General features: G+C 40.0%; 1 protein-coding gene across 1 annotated transcript in view; it reads right to left on the bottom strand.

The window, feature by feature from the left end:
* GUCY2F (guanylate cyclase 2F, retinal) overlaps positions 1 to 19684 on the bottom strand; it is a 112352-nt gene that overhangs the window by 77442 nt on the left and 15226 nt on the right. Inside the window, 2 exon segments of the mRNA XM_045817456.1 lie at positions 7506 to 7791; positions 7793 to 7823. Coding sequence (XP_045673412.1) covers positions 7506 to 7791; positions 7793 to 7823 — 317 coding nt within the window.

The raw sequence follows: 19684 nt of genomic DNA, 5'->3' as shown, positions 1-19684 counted from the left end.
GAGTCTTTGTTTTAGCTCTATTTCCTTGTTTAAAGCTGAGTACAGGTTGCCTAGCAACCAAGCTAATGGCATTTTTTGCCTTAATTACCTTGTCCAAAAGCTCAAAGAGATTAGATCAAATATTTAGAGTAGAAGGTCTGAGTTTTTGGTATCAAAATATCTGCTTACATATATGTATAATACACATGTGTGCACATGTGCATGTGTACACACACATGCACCTTCCTCCTTCCCTAAATCCTGTGATTAAAATACAAAGGTGACCTAGTCTGTATCTATGTGATGCCGTAAGATTGGCTAAAAGTACAAAAATTAACCATCTTGTTGCTTGCCTGTAAGTACACCAAACAGTTTTTGAACAACCACTCAGCAACTTGAGGGATCCTTGCAATTCTTGATCAAATTGATCAATTGTTTTCAGTTAAATATGTGTGTGTATCCTAAAAGAAAGATTTATTATTAAACATATCAGTGGCAATAAACTTCAAATATCTCTGCTAGTCACTTTTTTCATTAGAACAAGAATCAGCCAAATCTTTGCTATCAATATTCAGGAGAGAAAGAGATAAGTAAACCCAAGTGTCATCTGAATCACTTATTCAGAGAGAGAAGCAGTCCACAGGATAAAGAAAGGATAAAAAGATAATCATGGTGAATGTAATTGTCAGACACAATCAGCTGCCTAGCTGACAGCCTTATTCTTTGCTAACAAAATCCCAATTTTCTTCAGTTTTCCAGTAGCCATAGAGTCAGTCACGGTGGTTTCATTCCTCTTTCTAAATTATGGATTTAAGTATGGGTATGAGATACAGTTATGACAGGTAACATATGGGAAGAAGTTTGCTTGAGATGATTCCATAAGAGGGATATTCCCCATTTTTGTCTGCAGACAGGTCCGGCTGCATATGTTATATGGTGGGCACCTAGGCTGATTCCAGCACTTGGCTATTGTAAATTGTGCTGCTATAAACACTGGGGTGTATAGGTTCTTTTCGATTGGTGTTTCAGGGTTCTTAGGATATAATCCTGGCAGTGGAATTGCTGGGTCAAAGGAAGATCCATTTTTAGTTTTCTGATGACGTTCCATACTGTTTTCCATAGTGGTTGTACCAGTCTGCAATCCCACCAACAGTACACTAGATTTCCCTTTTCTCCACAACCTCTCCAACACTTGTTTGTTGCTTTGTTTATGATGGCCATTCTGACTGGTGTGAAGTGGTATCTCATTGTGATTTAATTTGCATCTGTCTGATAGCTAGCAATACTGAGCATCTTTTCATGTGTCTCTGGGTCCTCTGTATGTCTCCCTTGGAGAAGTGTCTGTTCAAGTTCTTTGCCCATTTTTTAACTGGGTTGCTTGTCTTCTTAGAGTGGAGTCATGTAAGTTCTTTATATATTTTAGAGATTAAACCCTTGTCTGAGGTATCATTGGCAAATATGTTTACCCATACACTTGGTTCTCTTTTTATTTTAATACTGTTTTCTTTAGCCATGCAGAAGCTTTTTATTTTGATGAAGTCCCATTTGTTTATTCTTTCCTTTATGTCCCTTGCTCTAGGGGACAAGTCAGTAAAAATGTTGCTGCATGAAATATCTGTGATTTTCCTGCCTACATTCTCTTCTAGGACTTTAAAGGTGTCATGACTTATATGTAAGTCTTTTATCCACTTTCAATTTATTTTTTGTATGGTGTAACTTGCTACTCCAGTTTCATTTTTTTGCATGTAGCTGTCAGATCTCTCAATACCATTTGTTGAAGAGGCTATTGTTACTCCATTTTATGTTGCTGCCCCCTTTGTCAAATATTAATTGACAGTAGAGACTTGAGTTTATTTATTCCAGTACAAGGCTGTCTTGATTACAGTGGCCTTGTAATACAGTTTGATATCAGGTATTGTGATCCCTCCTACTTTGCTCTTCTTTCTCAAAATTGCAGCAGATATTCAGGGTCATTTATGGTTCCATATAAATTTTTGAAGTGTTTATTCTGTGTCTGTGAAATATGTCATTGGTACCTTAATAGGTATTGCATTGAATCTGTAAATTGCTTTGGGTAGTATGAACATTTTAATGATGTTAATTCTAATAATCCATGACATGGTATATGTTTCCATTTGTGTGTGTCTTCCTTGATTTCTTTCTTCAGTGTTATGCAGTTTTCTGAATACAGGTCTTTTACCTCCTTGGTTAGGTTTATTCCTAGGTATTTTATTTTTCTTGTTGCTATATCAAATGGGATTTTTTTTCTTCATTTCTGCTTCTGCTGTTTCATTGTTGATATACAAAAATGCCTTTGATTTCTGGATATTGACTTTGTATCCCGCTGTTTTGCCAAATTCATTTATTAGGTCAAGCAGTTTTTTGGCCAAGTCTATAGGATTTTCTATGTACATTATCATCTCATCTGCAAACAATGACAGTTTTGTTTCCTCCTTTATGATTTGGATGCCTTTCATTTCCTTTTCTTGTCTGATCACTTTGGCTAAAACTTCCAATACTATATTGAATAGAAGTGGTGAAAGTAGACAAACTGGTCTCGTTCCTGATCTTAGTGGAAAAGATTTTAGTTTTTGCCCATTGAGTATGATGTTGGCTGTAGGTCTCTTATATATGGCTTTCATTATGTTGAGGAATGCTCCCTCTATTCCCATTTTGCTGAGTGTTTTTTATCATAAATTGGTGCTGTACCTTACCAAATGCTTTTTCCACATATATTGATAGGATCATGTGATTTTTATCTTTACTTTGGTTTATGTGATGTATTACATTTATTGGTTTGCAAATACTGTAACATCCTTGCATCCCTGGGATGAATCCCACTTGGTCATGGTGTATGATCTTTCTAATATATTGTTGGATGTGGTTTGCCAATATTTTGTTGAGGATTCTGGTGCCTATGTTCATCAGCGATATTGGCCTGAAGTTTTCTTTCTTTGTTGTGTCTTTATCTCGTTTTGGCAATAGGATGATGCTGGCTTCATAGAAACTGTTTGGGAGTCCTCCATCTTCTTGGATATTTTAGAATAGTCTGTGAATGATAGGGGTTAGCTCTTCCTTGAATGCTTTGTAGAATTCTCCTGTGAAACCATCTGATCCAGGGCTTTTATGTGTTAGGAGTTTTTTGATTACTGCTTCAATTTCATCTCCTGTTCTTGGTCTGTTCAGGCTTTCTGCTTCTTCTTCCTTGAGTTTTGGAAGATTGTATTTTTTAGAAATTTGTCCATTTCACCTAGGTTTTCAAATTTCTTGGCATACAGTTCTTCATAGTAATTTCTTACAATCCTTTGTATTTCTGTGGTATCTATCACTTGTAATCTCTCCTCTTTCATTTCTGATTGTGTTTATTTGGGTCTTCTCTCTTTTTTTCTTGATGAGTCTGCTTAAAGGCTTGTGGATTTTGTTTATCTTTTCAAAGAACCAGCTCTTAGATTCATTGATCCTTAGAATTATACTTTTAGTCTCTATGTCATTTAATTCTGCTCTGATGTTGGTTATTTCCTTCCTTTTACTTGCTCTGGACTGTCTTTGTTGTTGTTCCTCCCGGTCTTGTAGGCATAGGGTTAGTTTGTTTGTTTGAAATGTTACTATCTTTTTTAAGTAAGCCTGTTTTGCTATGAACTTCCCTCTTAGGACTGCCTTTTCTGTGTCCCATAAGTTTTGGAATTTTGTGAGTACATTTTCATTTGTTTCCAGAAACTTCTTCACTTATTCCCTAATTTCATTCTTGACCCATTCATTGTTTAATAGATTGCTATTCAATCTCCATGATTTTGAGTGTTTTGGTTTTTTTCCCTTCAGTTTGGCTTCTAGTTTCAGTCCCTTGTTATCAGGAAAATGCTTGATATGATTTCAATTTTCTTGGATTTGTTGAGGCTTGTTTTGTGTCTTATCATGTGGTCTGTCTTTGAAAATGTTCCATGTGCATTTGGGAAGAATGTGTATTTAGCTTCTTTGGGATGCAAGGCCCTGTATATAACAGTTAAGTCCATTTCATCTAGGGCATTATTCAATGTCACAATATCTTTGTTGATATTTTGTTTGGAAGATCTGTCCATTTTTTGAGTGTAGGGTGTTAAAATCCCCTATTATAATTGTGTTGCTGTCAATATCTTTTTTGAAGTCCTCCAAGATTTTCTTTATGTATTTGGGTGCTCCTATGTTGGGTGCATATATATTGACAATGTTTATGTCTTCTTGGTGGATTCTTCCCTTGAGCATTATGAAGTGACCTTCTGGCTCTCTCTTTACGGCTCTTTTTTGGAAGTCTATTTTGTGTGATATGAGTATTGCTACCCCGGTTTTTTTTCCCTGTCCATTTGCTTGGAAAATTTGTTTCCAGCCCTTCACTTTCAGTCTTTGTAGGTCTTTTGTTTGAGGTGGGTCTCCTGTAGGCAGTTTATGTGGGGGTCATGCTTTCTTATCCATATAGTTAGACTATGTCTTTTGATTGGAGCATTTAATCCATTTACATTTAAGCTTATTATTGTTAGATACTTAATCCTTGTCATTTTCATACCTGTCTCTCCCTCTCTCTCTCTCTCTCTCCCTCTCTCTCTCTCTCTCTCTCTCTCCCTTCCTTCCTTTCCTTAAAGCATTCCTTTTAGTATCTCTTACAGAGCTGGTTTGGTGGAGGTGTATTCTTTTAGACTTCTTTTGTCTGGGAAGCTCCTTATTTGGCCCTCTGTCTTGATTGAGAGCCTTGCTGGGTAAAGCAGCCTTGGTTGCAGGCCTCTGGTTCTCATTACTTGGAATAATTCTTTCCATTTTCTTCTGGCTTGGAGCATTTCCATGGAGAAGTCAGGGGCTAACCTTATTGGGGCTCCCTTGTATGTTACTTCCTGTTTCTCCCTTGCTGCTATTAAGATTCTCTCTTTGTCTTGGGATTTTGCCATTTTAATTATGATGTGCCTTGAGGTGGGCCTCTTTGTGTTCCTCTTGATTGGGACTCTCTGTGTTTCCTAGATTTGTGTGACTTTTTCTCTCATCAAATTAGGAAAGTTTTCCATTATTACTTTTTCAAACAGGTTTTCTATCCCTTGCTCTTCTTCTTCTCCTTCTGGTGTCCTTATTATACGGACATTATTGTTTCATATTGTCTTGCATTTCTCTTAATCCTATTCATTCTTTATGAGCCTTTTTTCCTTTTCTTGCTCTTTTGGGTATTTTTTTCTACCTTGTCTTCCAGCTCACTGATCAGATCCTCTGCTTCATCTAAACTGCTTTTGGTTCCTTCTACTGTGTTCTTCAGTTCAGAAATTGTATTCTTCATTTTCTCATGGCCCTTATTGCAAGTTTCTATTTCCTTTTTCATGTTGATATAGTGATAAAATGATGCAGTGAGTTCATTTTAGTTTCCCTGTAGTTTCTGGTAATTTTCTGTGAGGTCATTGAGCTTCCTGATAATCATCACTTTTTACTCAATATCTGATAGTTGAGTTGCCTCTATTTCATTTAGCATTCTTTCTGAGACTTCCTCCTTTCTTTGTATTTGGGGATTGTTTCTTTGTCTTCCCATTGTTTGTGAGACTCTTCTTGTTAACCTCAGTTTCTTAAATTTATCTGTTCTGAGTCCTTGGGTTTATGGTGTGAACTTCTATGTTAGAATACCTGTGAGATTCAGTCGTGCATTCTCCTTGATCTCCTGAGCTCACTCGTCTTGGGCTGTTGTTTATGTTGGCTCTGTGTATGTCTTTGGGTTTTGATTACTGTTGGGACTTTCTTTGGTCAGTCTTTCCCACCAGCTGATTAACTGAGGGTCACTCTGTCCACTACTTCTTGTATTTTGTTGTGCTGGTGAGTGCAGGTTGTGTTGAAGCTGGTTCTTCTGTGTGTATAAAGTTTTGAGTATTCTCTCTTGCTCTTATTCAGTTGTTTGTTCTGGGTAATTTCTCCACTATTTAGTTGTATTTCCAGATCAGTCCTGCATTGAGGTTAGTGTAACTTCCACTCCATCCTTCACCTTTTTCTGTTGTTATCTGTTGGTGGTTCATTTGTTGGTGGGTTTCCTCTTCCAGAGGTATCCTGGTGTTCTCAGCTTCCACCTACTCTGACACCCTCAGCAGAGCATGCAATGAGGCAAAGGGGAGGCCAAAACAGGTGTCAGAAAGTGGTGTACTCACTGAAGGGCACTGAAGCTCAGGGTCTGCATGTGATATATGGAACTGTGGCAGCCATCTTGGAACATGATCATGAGATCAAGCTAGCATGCTATGACTTGTAAAGTGGAAAAAAATTTAAAAAACCTGGTTCATCAATAGCATCATTGAGCTGCTGAATAACTGACCCTGGAGCTCCCATACCTTCCAATTTTGAGAAATAAAATTACTTGGATCATTTTGTGTTGAGCTGTCTGCTACTTACAGCCAGAAGCATTATAATTAATATAGTATGCTAGCAAATGCTAGAACTTTTAAACTTATTTATGTGTGATTCTAAATACTTCTGAAAATTACTGACTTCTACATCTGGCCTCCAATCTATAAAAAACCCTCTGTATTTTTTCTAATCTAACCAGCACTTTAGGCCTTCCCATCTTCTTATAGTCCTCGTCTTTTTGTGTTTTTTTCTCTTTGTCTTTACTCTTTATTCTTTTCCATTTTCTTCTCCCCACTTCCTTTCCCTACTCTGCCTTTAAGTGGCTGTGATTTAAATCTGAAATATGTGTATACATATATTCATCTATACATACATAAACATCTATACATATAATTAATATTGTTTCTTATATATTAGAAGTTAAGAATTCTTTCCCATTCCAAATGATTTCTTTCATATAGAGGTAGCTCGACTAACAAAAAACACCTGACCTCTCTTCACTCCCTTACTCATTCCTTCCCACAAAAGAGAAATTACTTAATTGGACTGGTTAGTTTGAAGAAAGAACTGAGCATGTACAGCCTAGCCCCTCCTAAGATATTTCTCTTGGGAGTGAGCTACCAGTAGGGAGCATACACTCCACTATGCTCATCTAGGCTGTACATTTTATGAAAGGAAGGTGTCATGGGGGAGGGATATAGTGGTCCAATAATACTAGTGCCTAGATGGAGAATTCTAAATAATCCCCAAATTTAGTAATGGGACATTCAAATGCCTACAGACAGAAGCCACACTCTCTGATAATAAGCTTTATTAATAATAAAGGTAATATCTTCTTATATACTACCTCTTGTCTTATTGTTGAATTGGTTCAGAACTTGTATCAGAAACAAGCCTTCATTTTACTCGACCCCCTTGAATAGCACTAGCATATATTACAGTTGTGTTGCTCTGTTCATAAATATATTTTATTGTTTTTTCATGGCTGTATGCTGTCATTGTAGTTTGCTTGAAGGTAAAAAAAAAAAACTCCCATAATAATGTCTTTGTTTTATAAATGTTTTCTGCAAACAAAAGGTGTGTTTAATTTGTCTGTGATTCCCTGCTATTGATTGGGTTTCCTATGGAATAGAGGCTCTTGATAGAAAAAAAATACTTTCCTGATTTTTGAGCTTCTTGCTCATGATAACTTGTAAATCTGTACTTAATCAATCTGACTCCAGTTTCTCAGAAATTTCACCTCTAGCTCCTGTCTTTGTATAAGCTTGATAGAAGTTCTTTTCTTGAGACTCCACTGTAATGGTCAACACATCATCATAAGCTTCCTGGAGTTTCAGGTTGTTCTTCAGGACCTGGTAGGAGGTATGCATATAGTGTAAACTATAGAGCAGGGCATCATAGGGAACAAAAATATAGGTTCTGTCCATCATTTTCAGATCATGAGCCCATTCTAAGAGATGTGTCTGAGTTTCTCCCAGTCAGTGTTGAATGCATACACATGATGATTACTGAAACCAACAAAGCAAGAAGGGTATAGCAATGATATGTTAGTAAACACAGTACTCAAAACTAAGGATTGGAAAAGTAAATAAATGTGTTATAACCAATTTGTAAATGATTTCTATTGTATGTCTCTAAAATGAGAAAGATTTGAAGCCTTGATATGAGACTGAAGTATGTTTAGTGACTCTGGATTAGGCCTAGGGACAAGACAGATATGTCCACAGCTGCAGAACATAATACTAGACAGGAACAATAACAAACATAGCAAACAGGAGATAGCATAATGAATAGGCTTTGTGGTTGAACGACTAGGTCCATATCTTAACATCATCAGTTATTAACTATATATACTTAGGTAATTTATTTCACCTCTATCTGTCTCATTCACAAAATGGAGATAATAAATATGTGTTTCATGGAATGGTAGTGATTATTGAAGGAGAAATTCATTTCAAGGGCTTTTCACATACCACTCAATAAATAGTAGGTATTATTATACCTAAGAATAAGAAAGCTAGAAGGAGAGGATGGGAGATATTCCAATAGCCACTTTTTATTGCCAAACTTCTAAGTACATTCCAATAGACTTTGACCTACTGTTCCCACCCTTACCAAGGTCATTATAGATAATGAATGGCACTAACTTACTCTCACCTCTAAATGCTATTAATATTATGGGTAAGTTCAACTTCTAAAAATCTAACTTCCCTGTAATTGGAATTACTTTGCACTCAATTTAATTCTTCCTAGACTTATAAAACTATGTTGTTAGCAAGGTTATGCTAGAGTAGAATGGATTAGAGGGAACATTAATTGAAGAATGGGAACTATATCATGAAAATGAAAGCCTTATATCCAATTTCACCCTCCATAATAAGTTAGTTTAGTGTAAGCTCACTTGTGCTTCAGTGCCCATATTTTAAATTGTAGATTCCAATGCATTTCACAGGTACTTTGTGTAGTTTAATTAGATAATGTCTGGTAAGTATTCTAAGGTCCTTGAAGAATGGAAAAGGTCCTATTACCATTGACAAATATTAATTATATATGCTTAAATGGGAACCTTTCATCTCAGGATGTGTCTATGCTTAAGTAAGTTGAATGACTAGTGTTTGGCATTTACATATTGGTTCATCAATTTTCAAAAACCTTCTTTGCACTTGTTAAATACCCCCAGAATTTGTTCACTTTGAGCTAAAGCTGCTACCCTTCACTTTTTAAGGAATGAGTTATGAAATTGATTTAAACATACCACATATACACACACACACCCTATATCTTGAGAGTCCAAATGACCATTAGCTCCTTCAATATAATTACCCTACAAGGTTCTAAACGTATTATGATGCTTAAACCTTTTTTTAAATACTCTAGGGATAACTTTGGAGCTAGTTTATGAGCCACACAGGGGATTCAGCCTCCCTTGTGCATAATCACATATTGTATAATGAGAAAATGGAGTGCCAACGGGGTCTGACAAGGCAAGGGTTGGATTTAGAAAAACAAACTAGAACCAAAGTTATCTAACTCCCTACATTTATCTACACTATTAAACATGAATCAGTTTAGTCAAATCAGTCTAGTAACAGGGAAAAACTAAAGTCAAGTGTTTCAGTTAGGTGGCCAGTTTGTCCAACAGTATCCTTGGAAAATATGTCAGTATTGGCATCTTTACGAAAGCAGAGATTAGATGACTCAACCAACATTACCCAATAGAGATAGAATTCCATTTATTTTACTTAAAGAAATATTAAAATCACTCCACTGTATGGTATATGTTAAATATACCATACTTGGTGTTTTGTGTTGATTGAAATACTTCAAATACTTTCACCATATATTACTTGTCATGGGTGCTCTGGTGTGCCACACAGATGTACCCTTCACAACTCAAGCGCTCATTCTTCTAACTGCTGGGAATGTTAGGAGATGATCACTCATGCCTCTCTGGGAATTGCCCTTAGCTGAGGAAAGCCACATTTCCTGAGGTCACATCCCATCATTAGTGTACTGAAATCAGCTGATGCTGGCTCACAAGAGCTTATGGTTAAATCTTCAGGGATTTTGTGTGCTAGTTAATGTCATATTTGTAACATAAAATTGGGCATGGTGGCAGTGATTACACCATTAAAATGAGCAAATGTTACAAACCAGGGCTTCCTCCCCGCCACCAAGGAGCTGGCTGTTAAAAATTATCACATAGCACTCCTTTCTCTGCCTCTGCCTACACCCAATGACAAGTCAACATGGGGATATAAAGGCCAAGAATACTTACCTAAATTCTAGACAACTCTAAAGGGCTATCCCAGCTTGAGAGCTCCTGTTGGAGCTGGCTAAAGTCTTTGTTGCAACAGTATGACCATTCTATTTTTCTTTCGACCCAATTTTACTGCCTTCTCTCCCTCACAGGTGATATCCTTAAAAGCATTCCTCCAATAAGCTTCTTGCACACAAATATTTGTTTGGCAGACATTTTTTCCAGGGCACCAACTTGTGGCACTGATTTGGAGCCCCATTGTACTCTGAACTGACTTCTATCATGGCATGTACAATATGTATTTCCCCTATTAATTTATGTTAGCCTCCACTATGAAACTGTGAGCTCCTGGGACTGTATGTTATCTATCCTGGTACATACTATGCATTAGATAAACATTGTTTAAATGAATGTTTGAAAATTTCAGAAAGAGAGGTTGTATACTTGGGTATGTTTTGTTGGTACCTTAAAAGACTTGGGCATATTTAAATTGTAAGTATGAAGCAACAATTTGAAGTGACATCTGCTGGGCAGGTAGATACTACCATGGCTGTTTTTAATGCTCAGTATCATTAAATATGCTCAAGACTTTACTCTCAGCCTGAATCTCTCCTTATAATGTTCCTTTCATTTTAGAGAAAAAGTCAGAAGTTTTATAATTGGAAATACCCCTAGTGACCATCTAGCTCCTCTCCCACTCCCATTACTTTATGGATGAAGAAATAGAAGTTTTGAGATGGAATGATCACAGCCTCCTCTACATTTTTTATGACAAGACCCTGCTATTGAACATAATTAAAGTAGAAAGCATAAATACTGGATTCAAACAACCACACCTTAATTTAATAGATTGCTTTGTGAACAGGGATTCATAGATGCATCTGGTCTACATGATGATTTTACTAAATAGCTTTATTGCTTCAAAATTACATTCATTAAAATGGGATATTACCTGCAAGTTGTTGTCCGGAAAGGATTAGTGGACAGAAACCTTAAATCCTAGGCAAGGCCTGGGTCAGCAGGTGATCGTTGAATAATACCAATTTGTAAATTTCCATTCTGATTATTACCAGTCAAGCTATTCCATGACCAAAACAAAGACCAGGAGATACATTCTCCTGAGATCCCATCTCACCAGGATATAATAATTGCACTTTTTCTGAGTTACCTGAGCCCTGCTCAAGCTGTCTAGCAGCATTATGTCTTTATACTGTGGCACCCACTATGGCAGGCTGTCCAGGGCCCTCTCTTTCACCCTCAACACTTGTAGCAGGAAATGTCATGAAACTCTAGGAACAGCCAAACACCAAGTCACTCAACTCCTACTTCTCTTCCTATATTTAAATACTCTGTCTAATATTTCCTTGCAATAGAGGAACCATGTTTCTCAGAGAGCTAAGGTCACTTTTTTTATTTCTCACATATTACTGGCTATGTAGTCCTTGGTGGAAGAGACTGTGCCCAGTTTCACACTTTGTTGGTAGAAATGATTCCACTATTTTTTGCTGAAGAAACCCTTAAGCGTCATATACACATTGTGAGTATACAATATTGCTCTGTACTCACAGAAACCTCCATTCTATTGTCTCTACTCTTCATTTTAACCATTTTGTGACATTTCCTACCACAAACATCTTTTTTAACCTATTTTATTTTAACAAGTGTTAAGAGAGAGAGGATGGTAGTCAGGTCAGCAGAGGTGGGTATGCAGTATGATTTATCCCAACTCTCACCATTTCTTTAGGATTTACCCCATCTGGCCATACTGTGAAAGAAATACATTCATACCCTCTTCCTCTCAGTTTTCCCCTACCCAGTCTATAAAATGGATGTGTAAAAATAGCGTAGAAAGGTCTAGAATCTGCATGCTTCCCAGCTCTCCCCTACCCCTCACAGTGTGATTCAGTTTAAGAGGCTCTCAAAGCATACTTTAAGAACACTACACTAGGCAATGTGTGGCTGTTTCTATTGGACAAAGACACCTGCATATTTTCACTTGGGACCACCACTTACTTAGCTGCCACAAATGTTGACCAGTCTAAGTACTGTTACAGAACAACAGGGGGGCCTGGGATGATATACTATTACCCGAAAAGAATCCCCCAGGTTCGTTATGTCTTCTACCAGAGGAAAGACATCTCTCAATGTCAGAGATTTGTGAAAAGGAAAGGAAATGTTTATTTAATGCTGTACAGACTTAAAGTAGTGACCTAATGTCTTCATCAAAAATCCCAAATTCCCTTAAAACACCCACAAACACACACAGTCCTTCCTTCCCCCTTTTCCCAGTCTGGGGTATCTCAGGAAAAGAAATAGAAGTCTGTGGCTAAGGCAGCCCCCAGTTGTTCTCAGTAATCCATCTCAGCTGGTAGGCCTCCCTCGGTTCCCGGCACTATCAGCTGTGTCACCAGGATCTCTGCTAAAGCCGGGTGGTGGTTCCCCCTTCTAAAGCTGCGGGGGTCCCCACCCTGGCAAAGCCGCGAGGTTCTCTCTCCCAGGGCCATGGGAGTCCCCACTCAGCCAAAACAACGTGGTTCTCCCTGCACAATGGCCGCAGGAGTCTCCACTCTGCCAAAGCCCCATGGTTCTCCTCCCAGGGCCGAGGGAGTCCCTGCTCTGGCAAAGCCACATGATTCTCCCCTCAATGGCTGCAAGGAGGGGGGTCGCCACTCTGCCAAAGCCAAGTGGCAGTTCTCTGCTAAAGCCGCATGGTGATTCTTTCTCGCAGGGCTGCGGGAGTCCCCATTCTGCTAGAGACCGAGTGGTTCTCCCCTGCAGAATGGCTGTCGTGTCTGGGTTTAAAGCCCCACGCCAGTCCTCCTCTGCAGCTCCATTTCCGACTCCTCCCACATTCGGCCTCATACGCCAGAACTCTCAAAGCCTTCCAGCTTTACTGGACTGCCATCAAGAGTCTGGGCAGGTGTGACTTCATGTCATGGAGCCAATCTCCTCTAAGCTCCCATTCAGGCGCTGTAACTCGAGGGACCTGCACCCCAGTTATGTCTTGGTGGAGAGGTTACTTCTGTTCCCCTAGCTCAGAGCATGGCCACAGCTATTTAACATATCTGTGCAGCCAGTTAAAGGTTATAGATATGTTAAATGACCACACCAGAGATTAGTTGCAAAGCTGTTGCTATGCAATACAGCTCTCAATGGCCCTGCTCCATTTGTCCCTCCCCCCAACCCACACCTGTGGGGGTTGGGGAGGACATCCTAATATTTCCTGAACACCTTGAGTTCTGGACCCCATTTCAAGTCCCTATTTTTGGTCCCCCTCTTGGCTGCACCCTGTTACAGTACCTCAGCATGATGTCAGACACATGTTACAGTCAATGGCCATTCCATGTGCAGCAGGTCATTTTTCTCACACCCAGTATGACTGGTAGTGCAAGTGTATTTATTGCTGTTCAGCTTGAGATACGTTTTTAATATTAGTCCATACCTTGCAACATGTTTTATTCAACTTCCTTAAACTGCTATACAGATAAGTCCTCTTAAATGCAGGAAAGCTAGATGTTTAGAGATTACCTCTCCTGCTGGGTCTTCAATATTTTTTATCATTTGTGATAGTGGACCCATTTATGAGAGCAGGTTTTTCTTTCACCACTTATATTCATCTACATTTATCTATGCCAAATCCTACACCAATTTTCCTATCAGCACTATGGCTCTTGGCCATAGTTTTATCAGTATCACTATTGTTATTACTGCTAGGAAAACAGGGTCTGGTACCCTGAGGCACTTAAAAGAATTTCATTAGTGGATCCAAAAGTTAAAAAAGAAAAATGGAAGGGCTGAATTATATACCACACACAGAACACAAGATCTCAAGTGAGTATTCTTTAGGGTCATAACTCAAGTGGACAGGTGGCAGTAGAGCATGTCTCTCATTAGACCAGTGGTTCTCAAAGTGTGGAGCCTGAGCCAGCAATATCAGCACCATTGTGAGCTATTTAAAAACCCAAATTCAGGGGCCCTTCCTCAACCCTGGTGAATCAGAAACTTTGGAGGAAAGATCCAGCAATCTGTGTTTTATCATGCCCTGCAAGGGATTTTGGTACAGACCTAGGTTTGAGGGTCATTGCTTTAGACCAACCTGAATACATATCTTCGCTTTCCTATTCACTAGATGTATGACATTGTGTTACAGAACAAACAAGGGGGGCCTGGGATGATATAATATTATTGAAAAAAAGCCCCCAGGTCCGTCATGTCCGCCGCCCGAGGAAAGACATCTGTCAATGCCAGACATTCGTGAAAAGGAAAGGAAATGTTTATTTAATGCTATACAAACTTAAAGTAGTGACCGAATGTCTTTATCAAAAAATCCTAAAGTCCCTTAAAAGACCCACAAACAGACACAGTCCTTCCTTCCTTCCCCCCTTTGCCAAGGCCCAAAGTACCATATCTCAGGAAAGGAAACAGAAGTCCATGGCTCAGGCAGTCCTCTGGTTATTCCCAGTTAGTACTCCATCTTGACTGGGAGACCTCCCTGGGTTCCCGGCACCCTCAGCTGAGTCGCCGGGATCTCTGCTAAAACCAGGTGGTGGTTCCCCCTTCTAAAGCTGTGGGGGTCCCCACTCTGGCAAAGGCACGTGGTCCTCTCTCCCAAGGCTATGGAAGAATCCCCACTCTGTCCAGGCTGAGTGGTTCTCCCTCTCAGGGCTGCGGGAAGGGAGAGTCCCCACTGTGTCCAGGCTGCGTGGTTCTCCCTCAATGGCTGTGATCCTCTCTGCACTTCCACAGCTGCATGGTTCTCTCCCCTAAAGCCGCATGGTTCTCTCTCAATGGCTGCCGTGTCTGGGTTTAAATCCCCACGCCAATCTTCTTCTGCAGCCCCATTTCCAACTCCTCCTACACTTGGGCACACTTGCCCTCAATCTGCTGTCTTCTCCAGCTTTTCTGGTCACCATCATGGGTCTGGGCAGGTGTCACCCCATGTCATGGAGCCAATCTTCTCCCAGCTCCCATGCAGGCGCTGTAACTCAGGGGACCTGCCCCCCAGTCCCATCTTGGGGGGAGATCCCTTTCCATCCCCCTGGCCTTGAGCATGGCCATAGCTATTTAGCATATTTAAGCAACTAGCCAAAGGCTATAGGTATGTTAAATGACCATGCCATGGATTAGCTGCAAAGCTGCCCTGCACGTTCTTGCTCTGTGTGCCCCTTCCCCCAGCTCACACCTGTGGGGGAAGGGGTGAAGACACCTTAAAATCTCCTGGACACCTTGAGTTCTGGACCCCATTTCAAATGCCTATTTGAGATCCCCCCTCTTGGCTGCACCCTGTAACAATTGGGCAAGTTATTTAACCTCTTTTAGTCTCAGAAGTCTCTTCCATAAAGTGCATTAAATTATTATTTGCCTTACTTTATAAGGTTGTTGCAGGAGTTGAATGAGATTGTCCATACAAAGCCCTTATAATATGATTAGCACATTATAAATGCAATAAATATTATCTATTATCATTGTTCTTCTTATTATTTTTTATGCCCAGTAATCTTTAATAGATGGGAAGAAGCTATTCAAGTTCCTAACACTAAAATAGTAACATGGTATGTAATTTTTGGAAAAACAAAACAAGGCCATTCTGATTATGTCCTATTTACTGGACATCATATTATCATGAAGAATTCTCTATTTACAAGGATTTAGAGGATTTCTCCAAAAGGTTCAACAACCTGGTAAGCCCAAATTGAAAGGCATTCACAATCAGCCAAGCATTGATAGGCAGAGTTGAGGAGTAGGTAGGAGGGCTTGAAATAGCCATTTGAAAAGTTTTCTAAAGACCTCTTTTAGTGGGGCCTCCTGCTAGTCTTTGTGAGAATTAGCAAAAGAACCTATTCAGAGTAATTGCAATCCCACAGGTGCTCTGCCTGGTGAATGGATGCTCTTTTGTCCCATTGGATCAAAACCTCCATCAGAGCTCATGGTTAAAGAAACAGAGAGTGAACTGGACTTTGGCCCTCATGCCCACTCATAGTTAGATTCCTGTGTGTAGCTCACAACCTACATAACCACACACAGAAGCCCTGACTGTAAATTGAGGTCTTTGTATTTGATTACATCTTTCCGATTTGACTTTGTCAGAAACAAATATAATTGGTAATTGCCCTGAAGTTTAAAGGAAACGAGCTGATAATCTGGGAGAGGCTGAATCCCCACTTCTCGGAGATGTCTTCATTTACCCTATTCTTTGGTGTTAATAATACCTACACTTACCTACTTGTTTTGTGAGACTTACACATGTTGTAAAATTTGAAAGAAAATAACTATCTCCTGGATAATCCTGAGTATTAAAGAGCTGTTCACATGCAAATTCGCATTATGGCTGCTTTCATTGTCTCTATAGTATCATCCCTGCTGTTTCCTCTCCCAAGAACCCACAAGTATTATTATTGTTATCATATTTACTATGAAATTTCATCATCAGCTTGGTATTGTGTAAGCACAATTTAGCCCTGACACTGAGAAAGTTCAGTCCTTCTAACTCCTGTAAGGTGTTATTTCTTAGTTGGAAACATAAATTTACAAGAGAAATAGCTTACCAGCCAGTAGTAGACTAAATTTTCTCTCCCTTTCCTCCCATCACTAGCTATCACAACTATCACCACATGGAGCTGTAATTGCTGTTACTGTGAGCAAATAAAAAAAAAGCAATCTTCCAACCATTTCTATTACTTCCAAATAGTGCCAGCTCTCTCCAAAGGAAAGAATTCCTTTTCAGTGTATTTTTTTTTATATCACAAAAGGTCCTTCTCTCTGAAGGTTCACTTAGGAGTCTGCAGTGTTAAGAAGTAGCCTCATATCCAGCAGAATACAAAAGGCCTGCCTTCCCTATCTCTTCTCAGCTGTCATGCAAAAAGCTTAGAGCCTTTTTCAGTCATGATAGATAATATCTAGGAATACTTTAGCAGTCTTTCTTACCAGTTGAGAGGGGATAAAAACTCAGCTAGAGATTTGATCTGGTTTGTGCTGTGCCTGGTGTGTTGTAACTTTCCTCACTAATCTGTTGGCTTGATCCATATTCATTGGCTTCCAGCTCAGTTTTTCACCAGATCTCCCATTTTCTGATAGAGTTGTAGATGTACCTTGAATCATAGGCCACTTAGCTAAAGTCCTAAGACTCTGCTTATATATGTTTATACTCTGGATCCTACTTCTCATGCTCCCAGTAGCTGGGGCACTGCTCTCAATGGGTGATAAAGTGGACAATAGGTCAATCTTACTTTAAGACTCATTTCCCTTCCACAGCTACTACTGTCACATCCTGCCTACCACTTGGCATGCCCTCAGATACCAATAACTGGCTATATCAAGAGTGAGTACTACACACTCTTTTGGATGATTGCACACTGACATACCAGAAGTTACACTCAGTGCACAGCCTAATCTATGGCTCACTTTCTTTGACTGTCCCTCCCCCCACCCAACTGCCCACATTCTGATTCATGTTGCTGAGGTCCCAGAATGCCTTGTCTGAGTCTGCCTGTGTTTTGTCAGAAACCAGACCCAGAGTCCTAGAGTACACAGATTTGTCTTTACTACCTTTTATCTCCCTTTTTGAGTCCCTACTTCATTTCCTGTCGCTGTCCTCTTTACCCAGAGTCTTTCTTTTTTCCTTAACCACATATCTTCCTCTCTGGCTTACCCCTAATCTTAAAATTTTCATCCCTTATGTGGGTTGATCCATACTGTTACAAAGAAACCAAGCTGATTAAACAAAGTCATAAGACAAAAATGACTAATAGCTCAATGCAAAGAAAATTCATTTGCATTTTTATTGACTTTAAGCAGTAATTCTTGGCTCTGACTGCATTTTATAAGTGTAACAAGGTGCAGCCAAGAGGGGGACCCCAAATAGGGATTTGGAACGGGGTCCAGAACTCAAGGTGTCCAGGAAATATTAGGATGTCCTCACCCCTTTCCCCCAACACATGTGAGTTGGGAGAAGGGACACATGGAGCAGGAACATGCAGGGCTGCTTTGCATAGCAACAGCTTTGCAGCTAACCTCTAGCATGGTCATTTAACATATCTATAACCTTTAACTGGTTGCATAGATATGGTAAATAGCTGTGGCCATGATCTGAAGCCAGAGAGAAGGGAGTAACTTCCTCCCAAGACGTAACTGGGAGGCAACTCCCCCTAATTATAGTACCTGTGTGAGAGCTTGGAGATGATTGGCTCCATGACATGGGGCCATGCCTGCCCAGACTCACTATGGCAACCCAGTAATGCTAAAAGGATATGGGAGTGCTGGCAAGTATAGCCGATTGTGGGAGGAGTCGGAAATGGGGCTGCAGAGGAAGATTGGTGTGGGGATTTAAACCCAGATACGATAGCCATTAAACTGAGAGCCACGCGGTTTCACCAGAGTAAGGACCCCCACATCTTTAGTAGGGGGAACCATCATGTGGCTTTAGCAGAGAATCACCACTTGGCTTTGGCAGAGTGGTGATCCCCACTCCCCACAGCTTTGAGGAGAGATCTACGTGGTTTTGACCAGAGTGCAGACCCCCACAGCTCTGGTAGAAGAGGACCACGCAGCTTTGGGGTGCTCCCTTTGGCCACATGGCCTGGAAAGGAGGAGAGACTTTGCCTGGAAGGAGGGTAAAAGAACTCTTGCCATTAGGCCATGAGAAGGTGCCACATGGCTTTAGATTAATTGGAGATCCTGCCTGGACGGCAACACAGCTGACAGTGTCAGGAGCCTGGATCCCAGATGTTTGCTTCTTTTCCTGAGTTACAGTACCCCAAATTAGGGCAGGGGGAGAAGGAAGCACTGTGGGCATCTGTGGGTATCCAAAAGGACTTTGTTTTTTTTAGTGAAGACATTAGGTCACCACTTTAAGTCTGTATAGCATTAAATAAACATCTTTCCTTTTCTCAAATCTCTGGCATTGAGAGATGTCTTTCCCATAAGGCAGCATACATAATGAACCTGGGGGGGGGGTCCTTTTGGCAATAGTATAGAGCAATCCCCCTTGGCCCTGTGTGTGGGTATATTCTGTAACAGTTTTTGGCGTCCCTGAGTAGGCCAATAATTGCCCCCCTCTCTGGTCTGTTCTGTAACATAAGCACATGTGAAGCAATTTAAAATATCTTTGTTGGGACCCCACTATCAGACCAGCAGAATCTCTGGAGGTGACACTCTGGCATCAATCATTTTGAAAAGATGTTCCGGTAATTCCAGTGTGTAGCCACAGTGAGAACCACTGACTTAAATAAATTTCTAACACTGAGGAAATAATGTGTACCTTTGCTACTTCCCTACCTCAAAAGAGTTGTGGGTGGTGAGCACTCAGTCCTACCCTCTCTCAGTTTGACAGCCCAAAGAGCTTCAGGGCCTGGATTTAACATTTCATGGTAAAGGTCAAAATGTCATTTCAAACGGGTGGGATACGAAACACTTACTAAATGTAAACTTGCAGAAGACATTTGGCTTCATGAAGATTTGTAAGATATTATAATGATATATTATAATATCATTAAATATGTAAGCTTGTTTCTGGCATGACTCCTCCCAGAAAATGCTTTTATATGTTTAAAAATAATTCTGAGTGGAGGAGGAAGATGGCGGCTTTACTGTAGGCAGCGTTTTTCTCGGCTT

Source organism: Phyllostomus hastatus, unplaced genomic scaffold (genome assembly GCF_019186645.2).
Source record: "Phyllostomus hastatus isolate PE091 unplaced genomic scaffold, TTU_PhHast_1.1 phas_scaffold_28, whole genome shotgun sequence".
In the NCBI taxonomy this organism is placed as follows: domain Eukaryota; kingdom Metazoa; phylum Chordata; class Mammalia; order Chiroptera; family Phyllostomidae; genus Phyllostomus; species Phyllostomus hastatus.
Note: the sequence above shows the minus strand (reverse complement) of the source record. Positions and strands in the feature narration are given on the sequence as shown.